Raw genomic sequence first — 17,790 nt, forward strand, 5'->3', positions numbered from 1 at the left:
TGAGTGGAATTATTTTTGGAAAAACAAATTTATTGTTTAGCGTCGGTTAAGGCTTTTGTTTCACTTAAATAGTTCCAAAGGTATGATCAAATATTCAAAATGGCAAAATTCCTTTTAGGGTCTCAAACTTCAGATCACATTCTTGACTTGGGACAATATATTCAAGATTGCGAGTTCCTTCGATAGTTTGACGAATCCGTCGATAGTCCGAATTTGACGAAAAAGAGATTTGTTTAATGGGGTAAAAAACTTCGTCTGCACAATTTATTTGATTAATTAGGTTGACACCTAAAATCCTTAACGTTATAAATTAGTACAAGATAGTTCAACCATTAGACCAAAAGTTTTTATGTTGTTCCATTATTTTTCTACATTTTACATCCTTTGTGAAACTTGTTATGTGTCGATATAGACCTATACGGATTTCAGTGATGCTCATACACTTTGTGTTTTCATTTCAAGAAAAAAGTCTGTGACAGAATTGAGGTCTGAAATTCATTGAAACCTGGCGAAATATTGATATGCTACTGCCCTCCAAGTATTGCTTAATGATGAGCAACACTGTATATTTCCTATCAAAAAAAATTTTTGCGGGTAGTTTGGTTGTAATTAGAAGTTACTTTATTTCAATGGGGCACATTTTTTCTCTCCTTTTTACTTATTCGATATTTTTTTACTGTCCAGCTGGAGCAGGGAGTGGGTTCTTATAAGTATGTGCTGGAATATCTACTTACTAAATATACATGCTTGATTCACATATTCGTAATGACATTTATGAATAAATTATTCTCTTTGATAGGCTTTAGAAAATAGAAGTGTTTGCTGTACCTGTACTACTACACGTTCTTTCATTTCTAGGAAAATTATAGTAGCTAGAAACACAGCCCCGAAACTGAATACTGATGTTCTTCTGGCATTCCTCAAAGCATTCCTAAAATTTAATATATATATATATATATATATATATATATATATATATATATATATATATATATATATATATATATATATATATATATATATATATATATATATATATATATATATATATATATATATATATATATATATATATATATATATATATATATATATATATATATATATATATATATATATATATATATATATATATATATATATATAATGTCGTTTCAATTATATTTTTGATTGAATTTGAAATTATGTTAAATTGTTATAAAATTTCATTTTATACCAAACATTACTCATCGCTTGATAGAAAGTAAATATTTACAAACAAATGAATCTTTTCAGAAACCAAGATCCATCGCTGAGGTACAATTTTACTTTGAGAATTGATATTACGCCAGAATTTGTTTTTTTCTTCTTCTGAATTTTCAAAATGCAGTGCATTGCCGAGCAAGCAACTCATCATCTTTATTCTCTTCTCATCTATATTTCAATGAAGTCAATGCAAATTCCTCGTGCAAGCGCAAATGCGTGGATGATCCTCGGAATAATTTTTGAATTATAAATTGCGTTTTTATATAAAGAATTATACATATAAATAAATAAATAAATACTGTATATAATTTTTTTCAACTTAACAATCGATTTTTAAATCCCCGAGGATGATTCCAAGACATACTATCTCAATTTTGATCCTCTACTGAGGAAATTTCCTCCCTAGCTTTGGTAGCCCGATGACCTACTCAAGTTAAACAAGGACTGATACTACGCTTCAGCGGTCTACTCGTAAGCTAATCAACGTGTTCAGCCACCGCAGTCAGCGATGTATGACTTCTGTGATCTACTAGGAACCGTATCTTATGATCAGGCAGCGAAGACTAGTTGCCTGATCATAAGATACGGTTCCTAGTTAAGTTAAACATTAGTTTAAGTCACATGAGAGAGTCCCATTAGTTGAGTCACAAAGAGAGTCACATGTTTTTCTCGATTCTACTCCATTAATAATGGTATGCATCTTACTTCTACAGCAGACTTTCAGACGGAAGATGATATCGTAAAAGCTGGTCAGTACACAATTCTAGTACCGAGGCATTTCTAACAGTATATTTTAAGTTATCTTTGCGCAATAAAGTTAAAACAGTTTTTTTCAACATTATATTTTTAATTAATGGCCTATTTTAATTGCTTTCATTCTGACTAATATTTTTTTCATCACATCTATCGCCTTTTCATTAGACATCTTCAAACATTCCTCATCGTATTTTGAGTTCGAATAAGTTTCCGTAGCAACTCAACATAGTCAAAAATGACTTTCTTTTAATATAAAATTTGCGAGTCCTGAAATTGAACTACATCTATTAAAAGCAGATATAATATGAAAAATGATGTAGTATGCGAACATCAAAATACAATATCATTATCAAAGATAACTTTAACAGAATACGTTTCAAATGCTTTGTCTAGTTATGACAAACTATCTAAGTAGAAAACTGATGTGACTACCTCGCTATACGTTAATAAATCACTTAACTATCTAATTTACTAGGCCACCTTGCTAAACATTCAAAAATCTTTTAGCAATCTAATTTTTCCAAGTCAATTTTGCTACACATTTAAATATCCCTTAACATTCTAATTTTTTCAAGGCTACTTTGCGACACATCTGAGAGTCACTGCGAAATCTAATTTTTCTAACGCTACTTTGCTGCATGCTTAAAACTCACTTAGCAATCTAATTTTCAAAGGCCACTTTGCTACACATTTAAAAATCTTTTAACAATCTAATTTTTCCAAGGCTGCTAAGCAGCAGATTTAAAAATCTCTAGGAAATATAATTTTTCCAAGGCTATTTTTCTACACATTTAAAAATAATTTAACAATCTAATTTATCCAAGGCTATTTTGTTACACATTTAAAATCATTAAGCAATCTAGTTTTCCTAGGCTACTTTGCTACACATTTAAAAATCTCATAGCCATCTAATTTTTCCCCAGGTTATTTTACTACACATTTAAAAATTACTAAACAATCTAATTTGTCTAATGTTATTTTGCTACACATTTAAAAATCACTTGAGAACCTAATTTTTCCAAGACTACTTTGCAACACCTTTAAAAATGCCGTAACGATATAATTTTTGCAAGTTTATTTTGCTACACATTTCAAAATCACTTGAGAACCTAATTTTTCCAAGACTACTTTGCAACACCTTTAAAAATGCCGTAACGATATAATTTTTGCAAGTTTATTTTGCTACACATTTAAAAATCACTTGAGAAACTAATTTTTCCAAGACTACTTTGCAACACCTTTAAAAATGCCGTAACGACATAATTTTTGCAAGTTTATTTTGCTACACTTTTAAAAATCACTTGAGAACCTAATTTTTCCAAGACTACTTTGCAACACCTTTAAAAATGCCGTAACGATATAATTTTTGCAAGTTTATTTTGCTACACATTTAAAAATCACTTGAGAAACTAATTTTTCCAAGACTACTTTGCAACACCTTTAAAAATGCCGTAACGATATAATTTTTGCAAGTTTATTTTGCTACACTTTTAAAAATCACTTAACAATTTAAATTTTCTTAGTCAACTTTACTACACATTTAAATCTAATTTTTCCATTACTTTTTAGCATAACTTCTTGAAGACTTCTTTTAACGGAAGCCGAAAATGTGTTTTTTACACATTTATACACATTATATTCGTTATATTCGTTATATAATATTAATAATTCTTATTAATATTATATATATCATATTAATAATAATATTAAATTCGTTATATAATATTAATTCGTTATATTATTCGTTATACACATTATATTCGTTAAATATAATTAATTTTTCAAATATTTTAAATTATTATGAAAAATAATAATTTTAATTTTCAGCTGTTTTTACACATTCTGGGATACTTTTACAGTTTATTTCTACACATTTTTGGTAGTAAAACAAAACACAGTACACTCAAATAATAAGAAAATTCTACGCCAAAAATTCTCCAAAAGGTTATTTTTGAATTGAAAATCTTACCTTTCTTAAACGTTTTCTTGAAAATTAAAAATTCTGACAAGCGTCGGTAAAGTCAATTACATTCTTACGTAGACAAGATTTGGGAAGGCAAACAATAAAAAATATTTCATTTGTGTTAAAATTATACCAATTATGTTGGAAGTTGGGTCTTAGCTATTATATGACACGGGAAATGCTTAGTTAAATATTTCCTACCTTTTGATTCGTGGGACCATGTCCACCTCTTTTTTTCCACATTTCGATATAATCTATGCAATTCGTTTCATATGGAGCAGGAAGAAGTTTTTTCACAACCTAAAACACACACATACACGTGCCTTATAAAAAATTTATTACAAAAAAATGGTAACAAATATAACTCAGTAACAATGTTCAGTTTTATTATTTCGAGTTCAATATATAAGAAAATAATTTTCAAGTTAAATGCACACCTTCTTTAGTCGAAAAGTTTGTTCTGTGTTGAGATTCATGTTAAATCCATCAGTAAATGGGTTAACAATCTGTCGAGGACTGTGAATGGAGAGCTGAGCTGACACAACTCCCCAATATTGAGGATATTCTTCAGCATGTGGAAAAACAGAGAAAGAGTAAACTAGAAAATACAATAAATATATTAAAGATCGTATTCCAGAATGTAGAGTAAGTATGCATTAATAAATGTAAAAATAGGGCTAATAATTTTCGTTAGATTATATTTTACTATTTCTTACTGATATAATACTATATGTTTAGAAGTATTTAGCAAAGTTAATGTATATAGATCAAGTCTCGATGGCTCAGGGATAAAGCGTTTGCTTCACATCGTGGTAAGTCAGGTTCAAATCCCAGCTGTGGCTAGTTGATATAAATTCTGTACTGACTCACTGTACTGACGTAAAATATCCTAAGTGATAGACCGGTCATGGGTAAAAATCCCCTTGGCGCTCGGCTAAATATAGTAGGTTTTTGTGGTTTTCTTTTTCATGTAACACAAATGCAGGTTAGTCCCATCAAAAAAGTCCTCCATGAAGGCTGGTTTGTCCCTATGGTTGATTCATGAGTTCCCTTGCCGTCTGGGTTGGTTTTAAAATTACAAGGTAATAAAGTTGAACATTGATAGTCGTAAATTCAGAATTGGGCCGGCTGCTAAATTCCGGTGAAAAAATAACTGTATAAAGATTGTTATTGACATTTTTGGTGTTCTTATTAATAAAGATATAGCAATAAAAGGAGATTTAACTGTCATTAATCTCCGGGTTTACATAAAAAGTCCTATTTTAATTTCTCATTAATTTTAAAATACAGGTTGTCCCAAAACGACCGCATAAACTCTGCACAGCTAGATTCCTCGTTGGGAGTACATAAAAACTGCCCAAAGAAGCGTTCCTGTACCAAAGATTGTATAAGCGTAAAGATGGGAAACTCGCGAAAGTCGTAACAAAATTTGGCACAATGCCAGCGCTTCGTGTATGGCGGAGAAATTTGTCTCCAGGGGCACGCATGCGCAATATCATCCTTAGTTTTGGAAAGAGAGTTTGGAGAGAGAAGCAGATGAGAAATCAATCAATGGCGGACGTTAATTTGACAATTATCCCTAACAAGTAAGTGCGCTTTGTATAATATATCTTCTGTTGATTTTTTTCTCCTTGTTTTCAGTTTTGATAAAGATTCTAATCCTCTTTTTTTCTTTCAATATTTTTCAGTGATTCTTCTGTGCGCAAAGCAAAGAATTATGATAGATGTGCTTACTGCAATGTAAATAGAGCGGGTTATCCAAATTTGAAATTGTTTCGCTTTCCTCAAAATATCGAAATGTAAGTAAATAGTTAAGCATTTCGAAGATTTCGGTAAATTATTTTTCAATGATTGATTATATGAACCTATTAGATAAGACTCACTTAGAATTGTAACTAAATGTGTGACTAATTTATAGTGTCTGACTTAATTTAATTTCATTTGGTTTTTAAATTCTGTATAATTCCACAAGTGCGTTTATCCTTTTTGGTCGGAATTAAATATTTACAAATGAAATTTATGTATATAACTAAGTAAAAATTTAAATGTTTTTCAAGAAATGTGAAAAAGATCTATAAATCTGACATTTTAAATTTTTGAAAGTTCATTGCATATATGAAATTATTTAAATAGTGTAAAAAGTGTTACTTTTTATTCATATAATATTTATAGAGTGGTTTATAGTAGATATCAGGGGGAGGGGGGGAGGTGGGCTCATGATGCGCCCACTTAAAGCTTGGGGGGGGGGAATTTTTACACTAAATAAAACGAATAGTTTGGGGAGGAATTTAGAATTTGCCCAAGAATGCGCCCGAGAGCTTGGGGGGGGGGGGCTACTGGTAGATATATATAATTTTATTTATCTGTTAGCTCTAAATGTCCAGTAAACAGTACCGTCTTTACTTATAGGCACACAGGGCAATGAACGGGGACCCCATTTTCTCAGGGGGCCCTAGAGAATCGTACTTTTTTGAAAAATTGCATTAAAAAGAATTTAAGACTAAAAACATTACCTTATATATTAAATTTTTTTTTTTTTTTTTTATAGAGTATGCATTTTTTTTCTACAAATGGTGATTGCTTATCAAACACCAATAATTGGAGTAGTTTATCACCAAGGAAACTTAAAAAGTAAACCGAAAACTATTTTTCTTATTTTATTATATGAGGATTACAACTGGTTAGCGTATCAATTTTTTTAAACTATGCATAGTTTAAAAGTACTTTATTTGAGTTTTTGTGGTAATCAAAATTAGTTAAAATTATTGCATTATACAGTCCCTGGCCAAATTATTAGACGCACTATAAGATTCTAAGTAGAATTTAATTACTCAGATGATACTACACAGCTTTATTGTATTTACGCTACTGGAACCGGTTTGTACTTGTTTACGTTTGTGTATCAATTGGTTAAATTAGGCGATATGTAATATAAATTCTACAAAATGTAATAAAAATACAGATTATTTATTGTATCAGGTACTATATTATAATATTATAATAATTAGGTCAAATTAATAGACGTACTGTAGTTTTTTAATAATGACATGATTTACACGAGTTTACATACTATACTTTTATAATTAAACATACGCGTTAATTTATTAATATAATGTATTTAATTATAAAAGTATTAATATACATGTTAATACTTTTATAATTAAACATACAAATGGATTTTTATTCAGGAGATGTTTTATTCACCTCCTATTTGTATTTATTTTTTACGTTTTTCATTTCATTGTTAACCAACTGATACACTAACGTAAAGAAGTGGAAACCAGTTTCAGCTACGTAAATACAATAAAGCTGTATAGTATTACCTGATAATTATGATTTTACATAGAATCTTGAAGTGCATTAATAATTTGGCCAGGGACTGTATCTTAAAAATGATATATGTGAAGTTTTTTAGTTTGTTTTTAAGCATTGCGACACATTATAGGTCTAAAATATTTTTGTGCCTTGGGCCCCTGCATGCTATGAAGATGATAGTGCCAGTAAAACAGAAATTTAATTGATTTTGTTATTTAATCACCCAATGAATTGTTTCGTTATTAAATTTCCTTTCTAAATCTTTTCCTTAAACACTGCCTGCTTTTTTAAAACTATTTAATAAAATATTAATACTTAAGAAAAATAATACATATAATTTATTAATGCCATAAATTTTAAGTTCCGTTCTCGAATTAGACAGCATTCTTATGTCATATTAGCACTTTAATCTTACTGTGTGATTTTCTTTTAATATTAGGTGCAAGAAATGATTAGAGGCCAGCAGAATTGTATCGTTACTGAATGTTGATACTGACAGACTGACTACACAACAGATGTAGATTGTGTTCAAGACATTCTAAAATTAAAGATTATGTATCAAAAATAATGCAGACTTGTTCCTAGTGCAGTTCCAATTAACCAATATTGCATCTTTTTAATTTTATGTTATTTTATTTCATGAACTTGCTCAAATGTTTATTTATTGTTTAAAATGTATACAATTTTATTTGTGTAATTTTTATTTTATTGAAAAGTATATTCTTAAAATATATAACCAAAAAGAATATTTTTAGATAAGTTTAATAAAGATAAAACAAATTCTGCAACAAGTGTCTTGTTTATTTTTTTAAAACTCTAAGTATATATATAATTGAAAATTTTTATTTATATATAGCACATTTCTTATACATATACACACATGGAAAAATTAACAAAGCGAAAAAGTTCAGTTTTCAAGAGGAAATAAATTTTACTCAATTTTTGAAAGTTTTAATGAATTTTTATTTTTTAATATAAATTACTTTTGTTAAATAAATATTTACTACTTTAAAATAAATTATAATCCTGCTAAATTTGTGAACTGAAAAAAATTTAAAAGCAAAATAGAATCCGATCATAATTAACGGAGAAAATATGGTTGCATTGGGAGAAAATCAAATGATCTGCGCCTGTTCTTCAATCGCTCTTGACGATGGCTTTCCTGCATTACACCTTCAGCGCCCAAGTTGGGGGAAAGATCCTTACGACTTAACATTGATAGTATAGGAAGTTTCCCTTTTTTACGCGAAGCGTATAAGTTCTTTGCCTGTACTATCCATAGTTTACGTGAAAAATACGAAAAAAAAGTATGACGTCACTGCCGGTGCATGGAAAAAACACTTTATTGGACCATTCCACGGCGTGCTCAAGCCTGCCTCGACATGCACGGCGGATAATTTGAACATCTGCTTTAAATTGTGCATAGTATACTGCTGTTGATATGTTCAATAAAATGTTTTTTTCTTGTATCGGCAGTGACGTCATACTTTGTGTTTCGTATTTTTCTTGTAAACTATGGATCGTACAGGAACGCTTCTTTTGGGCAGTTTTTATGCGGTCGTTTTGGGACACCCTGTATATCAATATGATCCGTGCGGAGGCTGAATCTCTTCTAGGAGGTGCTAATATACTATTTCTGTTACGCATAATATAATTCAATTGTCTGTAGTTTTGTGTTGCTTTCCGGCTCGACCAATCCTGTAACTTAACAAGAGTGAAGTTTCTGTTGCATTTGCATTATAGGTTTAAGCATGTATGTGTTTTGCGCATTGCAAATAAGTTTTAGCTCTGAGAAACACCTTCCACTGAGCCCTAGATTTCCTCGAAACAAATTTTGAGAACCTTTGGTCATTGTAACATATTCGCAATGTTCAAGCTGAGAGGCAGATCGCGTCTGATCGCGTGTTTATAAAATTATTAGGAACACGCCTATTAAATTTTAAGAGCTTTAACTAACTTACTTCCTTCTGTGGGAATTGTCATAGGTTTCTTTTCTGGCCATCCGATTATTGTATTAAGGGTGTAGCAGCCTTCAACCACCCCGCTATATGAACTTGGACAGCGTACGTGCTGATAGTAACTTAAACTGAAATATTAATATTGATAGTCAAACATTTTGAAATTTGTGTTCAACATTGAATATAGTGCATACATTGCATAGATTTCATTTACTTCAAAAATACATAAAAAGTAAATATCAACCGATTTGTTAGCTTAGTTTGTCCGATGCAGTCATGATCGCAAGGGACAAAATAGACAAGCTTCAATATTTAGACTTAAGGAGCACGATAGATAAGTCCCCTATAAAGAGTACAAGTAATGATCAATTGTTGCAATCTGGAATCTCGGGCATAAATTTTAATTTATATCTATCTATCTATCTATCTATCTATCTATCTATCTATATCTATATATATATATATATATATATATATATATATATATATATATATATATATATATATATATATATATATATATATATATATATATATATATATATATATATATATATATATATATATATATATATAAATTGCACAGTATATATATATATATATATATATAAATTGCACAGTATATATATAAATATATAAACTGGCAAGGTTGACTCAGCCTTTCATCCCTTCAGTGGGTCGATAAATGAGTACCAAGCATACTTGGGAACTAAACACTGGGGGTTCCGCGTTCGGCTGACCACCTGACCGGAACATCTGCTCCCGCACCCCAGAGCCCAAGGTCAAGAAAACTGAGATGGGCACAGTAGGTCTTGGCCCTCTATGGGCTGTCGCGCCGCTGAGTTTAGTTTAGTTCATATATATACATATATATATATATAATACGATTTGGTAGACAAGCTAACAAGTATAGAAGGTATTAACGTATGCGTGTTCGCAGATGATGTTGTCATTCGGATTGAAGCAGAAAACTCCCAAGTATATGAAGACCAAAGGAATAATCTTGAAGGCGTTATGAATAAAGCTCTCGAGGTCTTGCAGTCTTGGTCCAAAGAGAATAACATGATTATCAACAAAAATAAAACCGTTTACCAATTCTACTCTCTAAGGCGTGTTAATCCAGACTTTGATTTGAAAATAGATGATGGTAAGCTTCAAAAAAGCAACATTACCACATATCTAGGTGTAGTACTGGATAAAAAGTTAAGCTTTCCCAATCATATCAATACTATTATAGACAAAGTGGAAAAGAGAACTTCAATTCTGAAAAGACTAGCCGGTGCCAAATGGGGAAGCTCACAACACACTCTAAATAAAACCTATAACACCTATATCAAACCAATTATCAAACACGGAAGTGTGGTGCTAATTTCTAACACACAAGGAAAGCTCGACTCTTTGAAAAGAGCCTAAAACAACGCTCTCCGAATTATCACGGGAGCAGTGAAGACAACCCCAATTATAGCCCTACAATACTATACTTTTAATTCACCAATTACCACTGAAATTAAAAAACAAGCAGTTGGCACTTATGTTAAAATGAAAGTCTCCCATAGAGCGCAATGGATGAATGAATGTAAACCAAGTTCCATGAAGACCCATTTTCTCCTCTAGAGGTCAGTGAAAAATTACTGCATGATTTCCAAGAAGAAGAGCCAATTATCTGTAACAAGAACATAACAAACCCTCTCAAATTTATAGATGTCAGGCACCAACTAGATATCAATGATTTGGGTAAGAAAAACATACCTGACACAGTACTAAAAATAAATGCATTATGCATGCCACAAGAGCAATACCCTGAACCAGAATGGACGAGAGTGTATACTGACAGCTCAAAAATACAAGACAGCACCGGAGCAGGAGTACACAGTAAACTCTTTTCTCATAGAGCCCCTGTGGGATACAATATGTCAAAATTTGATGCAGAGATCTTCGCTATATCACTAGCCCTGGAAAACCTTAAGAATATGATCAATTTCTTCACTAAAGCAGTAACCCTTGTCTACTCTAAGGCAGCTGTTCAGGCAGTTGCCATAAACCATGATTCAGATACTCAGACTGTTTCAGAAATTAGAGATAATTTGATTTTTCTCGAGAATGCCAACAAAATTATTATGTTCCAGTAGATCCCTGCGCCGGTGGGAATCAATGGCAATGAAAAGGCAGACCAACTAGCCAAGAAAGGGAGACTCGAACCACAATGTAATAAACCAATTCCACCAGACTCCCTTAAAATTTTTTTCTTCGAGAAACTTATGACCGACCTAAAGCGCGATCGAGCAGTAAAATCCTCCGGAAAACCCTGGGCTAACATCCAAAACAGTTGGAAGAAATTTTGTCGCAGTCCTCGTAAGAAGGCTGTGGCAAACTTCAGACTCTCAACAGGCCATGACTGCTCGGCAGATCACCTCAACAGAATAGGTATCCTTCCATCTAGTGAGTGCCAAATCTGCAATTCGGGAATCATGAACTCAGATCACTTTCTTGTATGCTCTTTACTGGACAAAGAATCTCAAGAGAGGGGTGACCTCTGTAAACTTTACTGGGATGCCAGAGATCACATGAACTCTCTGTAAAGACTACTCCTCATTCTTCCCTTGTATATATATATTTTTTTACTTTAATTTTATTTTTGTGTTCTTCTTGTGTTAATATGCGTTTGTCACGTGTTTTCTTTGTTTGTAAATGTAATTTTGTTCCTTTTTACTCCTTGTTCATGTCCACTTAAAGCTGAACATTGTACATGGATTAATATTTCCAATAAAGTCATATGTAAAACATAACTTTGTCGTAGCATAAATAAAAAAAAGTAAAGAAACTTAAAAAAAACACAGTTGACAGAAACTTTTCCCAATGGTATTTAAATCAAAGTAAATCATTTCCCATTGAAAAAAAAGAGAAATGTTTATGGTTTGTCATAATTTATGCTATGGGGCGATGCTACCCAACTTTCCCAATGTTTTTCACTGAGAAGACATCGAAGATTAGTTTGTCTTAGTACGCAATTCGGGAAAAAATATTTTAAAATTACCAGAAGATGTCACAAATATGAAATACGTACTATATTAAGTGAAATTTGGGAATCAGATGTATATTAGAATTTTTTTAAATGAAAATTGCTCTTTATTTAATAAGTATGTTTTGTTAATAAAATTTAATTGTTCTTGATTATTGCATTCAATCGAAGTTTATTTATTTAGCGTGAAAACTATTGGTATTTTAAGAGAGATAATGCTTTCAGAATAACTTTTAATATGAGAGTATGAAATACTTACTCGCAATCAAAAATTTTTTTTTCGTCTAGCTTGATAAGGCGACAGTTACTGATAAACTCTTCACGCTTTTGTAACAACATTCTATAATCTTCATATTTCATTTCTTTGATATCATCGTATATTTTCATATGAACGCACTGAAAAATACACACGGTACATATTTCAACTAAATTTGCCTTGTTCACTAGAAAGTTGAATCCCAATGTAATAAAGCCACATTGATTTTGTGTTGTAAACTGATACGAAGCAGACCAATTAAAAAAAATTATAGACATATGAAAAGGGGGGGGGGAATAATAATGAAAAAAACGAACAAACAAACAACTGATTAGAAAAAAAAAGGGATGAAATTTATTTAAAAAAAACCGGAAAATAAAAGATATAATCTTTTAATCAGCCCACACGATTATATCCGCAAAAAAGAGTGCTTTCTGATATTGTATCAATGTAGCCAAAGCAAAATATATGAATACAATAGTGTTAGGAGCACTCCAAAAACACAATACAAAATTATAAAAATTACAACAAATAAAATAGAACACAATAAGTAAAAATAATCCGCAAAAACAGAAAATAAAATAAAATAAAAATAAAAAAAATTATTTATTTTTATTTTTTTTATTTTTTTTTTTATTTTTATTTTATTTTCTGTTTTTACGTCTTATTTTTACTTATTGTGTTCTATTTTACTTGTTGTAACTTTTGCAAAAAGTTTTTGGAGTGCTCCTCACACTATTATATTCATATATTTTGCTTTGGCTATATTGATACAATATCAGAAAGCACTCTTTTTTGCGGATATAATCGTGTGGGCTGATGAAAAGATTATATCTTTTATTTTCCGGTTAAAAGATTATATTATTTATTTTGTTGTATATATATATATATATATATATATATATATATATGCAATGTTGCATATCATTTACTTATCTTTTGAAGAAAGTAGCATCTCTATGTATTAGTAGAAGAACGCATTTAAAACTTTTAAATTCGTATAAATTGTGTCCTTTATCCGTAACTTAGGTTCACGGGCTAAGCGTATAAACATATCAAAATATTGTAATTTTTCAATATGTTTTTAACAAACTAAAAATAAAATAAAAATCTATAAACAGAATCAATAAACTAACTAAAATCTAAGTAAAGTTTTAAAGCTATTAAATGAGGTGAATTTATTAAGCCTATTAAAAAATACCGCATACTTGTATAACTTCAGGTACACCATTGTTGCAGAATCTTTCTCCAAAGCATGCACACGACCGCTGATCAATTCTTGATTTGAAACAGTTTGCCATAAATCTTGAGTCGTTACAAATTCGACTTCCGTATAAACTGAGTAAAAATACATAAAGTAAGCGCACAAATGCATATTCGAACAGAACAAAAAATTCGAAAAAGCAATTATATAAAATTATATATATATAGTACAGTAAAAGGAGACAAATAATTGTCACAAATTAAACATAAAAAATTTGTTTAACCCTGCGATAAACTGCGAAGCATTTTTCTGTTAATAAGAAGTAAATAGTTGCTTGAACTGGGACGCAAGATGTTTGTTGAAGTGAATGTTAATCTAATAGGAAAAATGATTATTGTGTTCGTATTTCTTAAGCCTAAACAGAGTTCGTAGAGCTAATGGTATTGTACTACAAAAGAAATTACTACCACTACGCGATATAACTATTTTAGATCATTTTTGTAAATTAACAGGAAACCCAAAATTTTAAATACTACGATATTAATTAGGGCACAAATAATTTAAAATTCTCTATTGGTTGTTCTTCTGTATATTTAAAAATACGTTCAACTTTACACCATTCTTAGAGTCGAGGACTTAGGGTCATTGAAATTTTAGAAAGATAATAAGATGGCAATACAAGCCCTTTATCAGGCTTCTAAGTAAATTTAATTAAGGAAAGCTTTCCCCTTCTAGCGAAGAATCAAGGCCCTAATTTACTTAGAATTAAGTAAATCCAGCTGTACCATCAACGACTTTTTTCAATTCATTACTAAATTTACGCACTTAAATTTGATCAGGCAAAAAGGAATGTTATTCAACATTCATTGTACTTTCACATTTATTTTTTTCTCTCTTTTTAGGAAGAAACCAATGATATATTCCTGGTTAAATAAAATTTCAAAAAGATTTGTAATGATAAATAATCTAAAATATTTTGAAAATTGTTTGGTGTATCATACCAGATGAACGCAAGAGATTCCAAGTAATTAATTAATTTAGTTTTAATGCTTCAGTATTATAAGTGTAAACTTATATTGAATGTTCCATAGAGAACAAATGATTTGAAAAAATGAATAAAAATAAACAACAGGAAATAGAAATGTACGCTTTCATACATTCTCCCAAAGCGAAGTACTTTTTAGAAAATGCGCTCTGAAGTTTTCAATTTGCTACTCAATTTTTAAACAGATGGCGATTTTAAGAAAAGCTATGAAAAATAACAGGTGTCTTAGATTAAATAAATACTATTTTTTATTAAAATGGAATGATTCCCATTGCATGATTTCAAATTGTTCTAAATGAATTAAACATGCATATTCATTTGAATAAGCTATTTATAATATTTTGCAATGGCATTAGATTAAAATTCAGTTTTATATAAAAGTGCTTATATTTTAAGTTAAAAAATTCATACCCATTTAAGTTACACACGGTGATCGAAGGCAGTTCCGCTACTTTTGTTGTTTGCACCTTAACATCTGTTATTGTTTTGTACTGCCAATAAAGATCCATGAAATCTGAAGATTGGTACATGAACCCCGCCAAACAAGATACGAGTACTAAAAGACGAAGAATTTTATTCGGAGTGTTGGTAGCATCGATTATTTGCGGAATGCCAGTAACCATTGAATTCCGCAATGCATCTAATCCATAATTGACGAAACCATCTTTTCTTTTTCTTATCATTGTTGAAAAATTTTAATTCCTATAAGGGAAAAGAAAATAATCTTATTAGTATTTGTTGTAGTTTGAGTGCCATTCAAGGCATTCCCGTTTGAGATGGTTTTAGAAAATTATCCCCTTTCAGGCCACGAAAGGGTTGCTGGTTTGTCCCGTTTTAGGAAGTGGCTCTTGAGTTTATCGTAAGTGGATTATATGCTTTGTTCATCAATATTTTTCTTTGAAATATTAATTCCACATTCTCAGAAATGAAACTCAATTTTGACAATTCAGCAATTAAGTTGAATTTTGTTAATTTCGAGAATCATTTCGTCACAAAATTACCTGATTTGTGTAAAAACGTGAACTCTAAATTAAATGTCGAAAATATTTCTTCAGTTCGAAACATCATCGTAGTGCATTATGGGAGATTATTAACTAGAATGACAAAACTAGGATGAAGACTAAACAATTGAAAATAAACTGATAAAACGTGCGGATTTGGCGGTATGGTGATCAATGAGTTAGCCTCGTATCAGGAAGAATCCGGGTTCGATTCCCACAACGGGCAGGGGGCTAATATGTCTCTGTTCTTTTGCTGTTAGTGCGACTTTGTTCCACCTACATAATGACTTTGATAAAGTGATTGTTCGAAAAGTTAAATACATTAGGCTCTAGTTTTCTTTTAGGGGAAACAACGTATAAAATAGTATTTCTTTACTTTTGAAGAAATTCGTTTTCTTGAAAACGTGACTATAGTTATTTTTTCACTTTGACAAAATGTTCGTACTGAGTATATGCCAAGAGACGGTTTCGTCAAAAACAAAAAAACATTCGTGAAATTTGACTATCCATTTTTTACGGTGTTTTTAATTGGTTATTATTAACAATAGATGGTGATTATTATAACAATACAGGTATCAGGGTATTTTAGGAATAAAATCTTTCTAAAAAATAAAGGGCAGCTCCACTAACAAATCAAAATTTATTTTCCGAGTTATTTTAGTTTAATTTCTTTCGAAACTATTTTGTGACAGAAAATAAAAAAATGTGCAATTCAAGTGCCTTTAACATGAAGCAAATATTTCATTTTTAAATGCTTATTGAACCAATTTTATAAGAAACACAAATATTTTATAGAACAGTGAAATAATGCATGCAGGGCAATAACCTGTGGCGCAACTACCACTATAAATATTAAAAAAATATCAAACCACTATAAGACATGTTTACTTGATTCTATCATGTGGTACCGTTTGGTGATGAAAGTTGACATAGTCGATAAATTGAATCCCCACATTGGTGACCCGGACGTGATAAGAACTTGTCAATTTTGATAGATGAAGGTTGACATGGTCCTTAAAAACATTCCCAACAATGGTGACCCGGACGTGATATGAACTCGCTAACCTGATGGATGGTCCACATTAAACAGTTGATTTGCTTAATATAAATTGCTCACAGAAGAAAAAATCCGGTGAAATAAATAAAGTCTCCCGGTAATAAACAATATGGAAAAAAAATGAGAGAAATGCTATAAGCAAAAAAATGAAAAAAAAAAAAACATATTGAGCAAAAATAATATAAATAAATAAACAGCATGGATCAACTAGTGGTAATCGTTCATCGAATTCTATCCCAGATAAAATTCTGGAAGGGAAGTAACGTGGGGTAACAACCACTATAAATATTAAAAAAATACCAAATCACTAGTATATAAGACATGTTAACTTCATTCTATCATGAGGTACCTTTTGGCAGATGAAAGTTGACATAGTCGAATCCCCTTATTATTTGCAAGATTAGAACAAAGTTGACATAGTCGATAAATTGAATCCCCACAAACCCTTCACTTTAAAAGAAAAAAAATATTGTTGGAAATACCCGGCTAGAGTAAACCCTTTCACTGTTATCATCCCGATTAATCTGATTATTATTACTAAAGGCAAATAGTGATTGGTGTTAATATCCATGTCAATAATAACCCATATTCCATTCCCTTATGCCTTCCTTAATCTATATTTAATTTTTTCATATAGCAAAATTGAAAGGAAAAAATCTACCAAAAAATAAAGGATGATTTTTATATAAAAATTTATGTTGCATTAATTTTGGCGTAGAAATCATATTTTGAAGACAAACTAGTTTTACATAAACGTGTTCCTTTTTACTGATTATCTAAAATTAACCAGCATTTATCTACCTACTAAACATGGAACGACTGAGTTGGGACATCACTTTTTTCATGTTTGAGGTGAATTTTTTACATTAGTACAGCGGTTCTAAAATGGCGGAAGATTTGAAATGAAGATTTGAAAGTACCTTTTTGTGTCTGATTTAGCAATTTAAAATATTATCTGCACAAATTAATTA

General features: G+C 30.5%; 1 protein-coding gene and 1 long non-coding RNA gene across 2 annotated transcripts in view; one reads left to right on the forward strand and one right to left on the reverse strand.

Moving 5' to 3' along the window:
• LOC107446956 (uncharacterized) overlaps window positions 1-16,329 on the reverse strand; it is a 26,225-nt gene extending 9,896 nt beyond the window's left edge. Inside the window, exons 1-7 of the mRNA XM_087162195.1 lie at window positions 15,173-16,329; window positions 13,721-13,850; window positions 12,516-12,652; window positions 9,241-9,365; window positions 4,402-4,562; window positions 4,166-4,264; window positions 829-931 (exon numbers count right to left, since the gene is read on the reverse strand). Coding sequence (XP_087018321.1) covers window positions 829-931; window positions 4,166-4,264; window positions 4,402-4,562; window positions 9,241-9,365; window positions 12,516-12,652; window positions 13,721-13,850; window positions 15,173-15,444 — 1,027 coding nt within the window. The 5' untranslated portion in view covers window positions 15,445-16,329. The remainder of the gene's footprint in view (window positions 1-828; window positions 932-4,165; window positions 4,265-4,401; window positions 4,563-9,240; window positions 9,366-12,515; window positions 12,653-13,720; window positions 13,851-15,172) is intronic.
• LOC107446952 (uncharacterized) lies at window positions 5,308-7,914 on the forward strand. Its single transcript, XR_001584458.4, has 3 exons — window positions 5,308-5,550; window positions 5,653-5,763; window positions 7,719-7,914. It is a non-coding gene; the product is annotated as an uncharacterized LOC107446952 (long non-coding RNA).
• Window positions 16,330-17,790: the final 1,461 nt, after the last annotated feature.

The sequence above is a fragment of the Parasteatoda tepidariorum genome, chromosome 4, assembly GCF_982258835.1.
Source record: "Parasteatoda tepidariorum strain Cologne lab strain chromosome 4, Ptep-v5.0, whole genome shotgun sequence".
In the NCBI taxonomy this organism is placed as follows: Eukaryota; Metazoa; Arthropoda; class Arachnida; order Araneae; family Theridiidae; genus Parasteatoda; species Parasteatoda tepidariorum.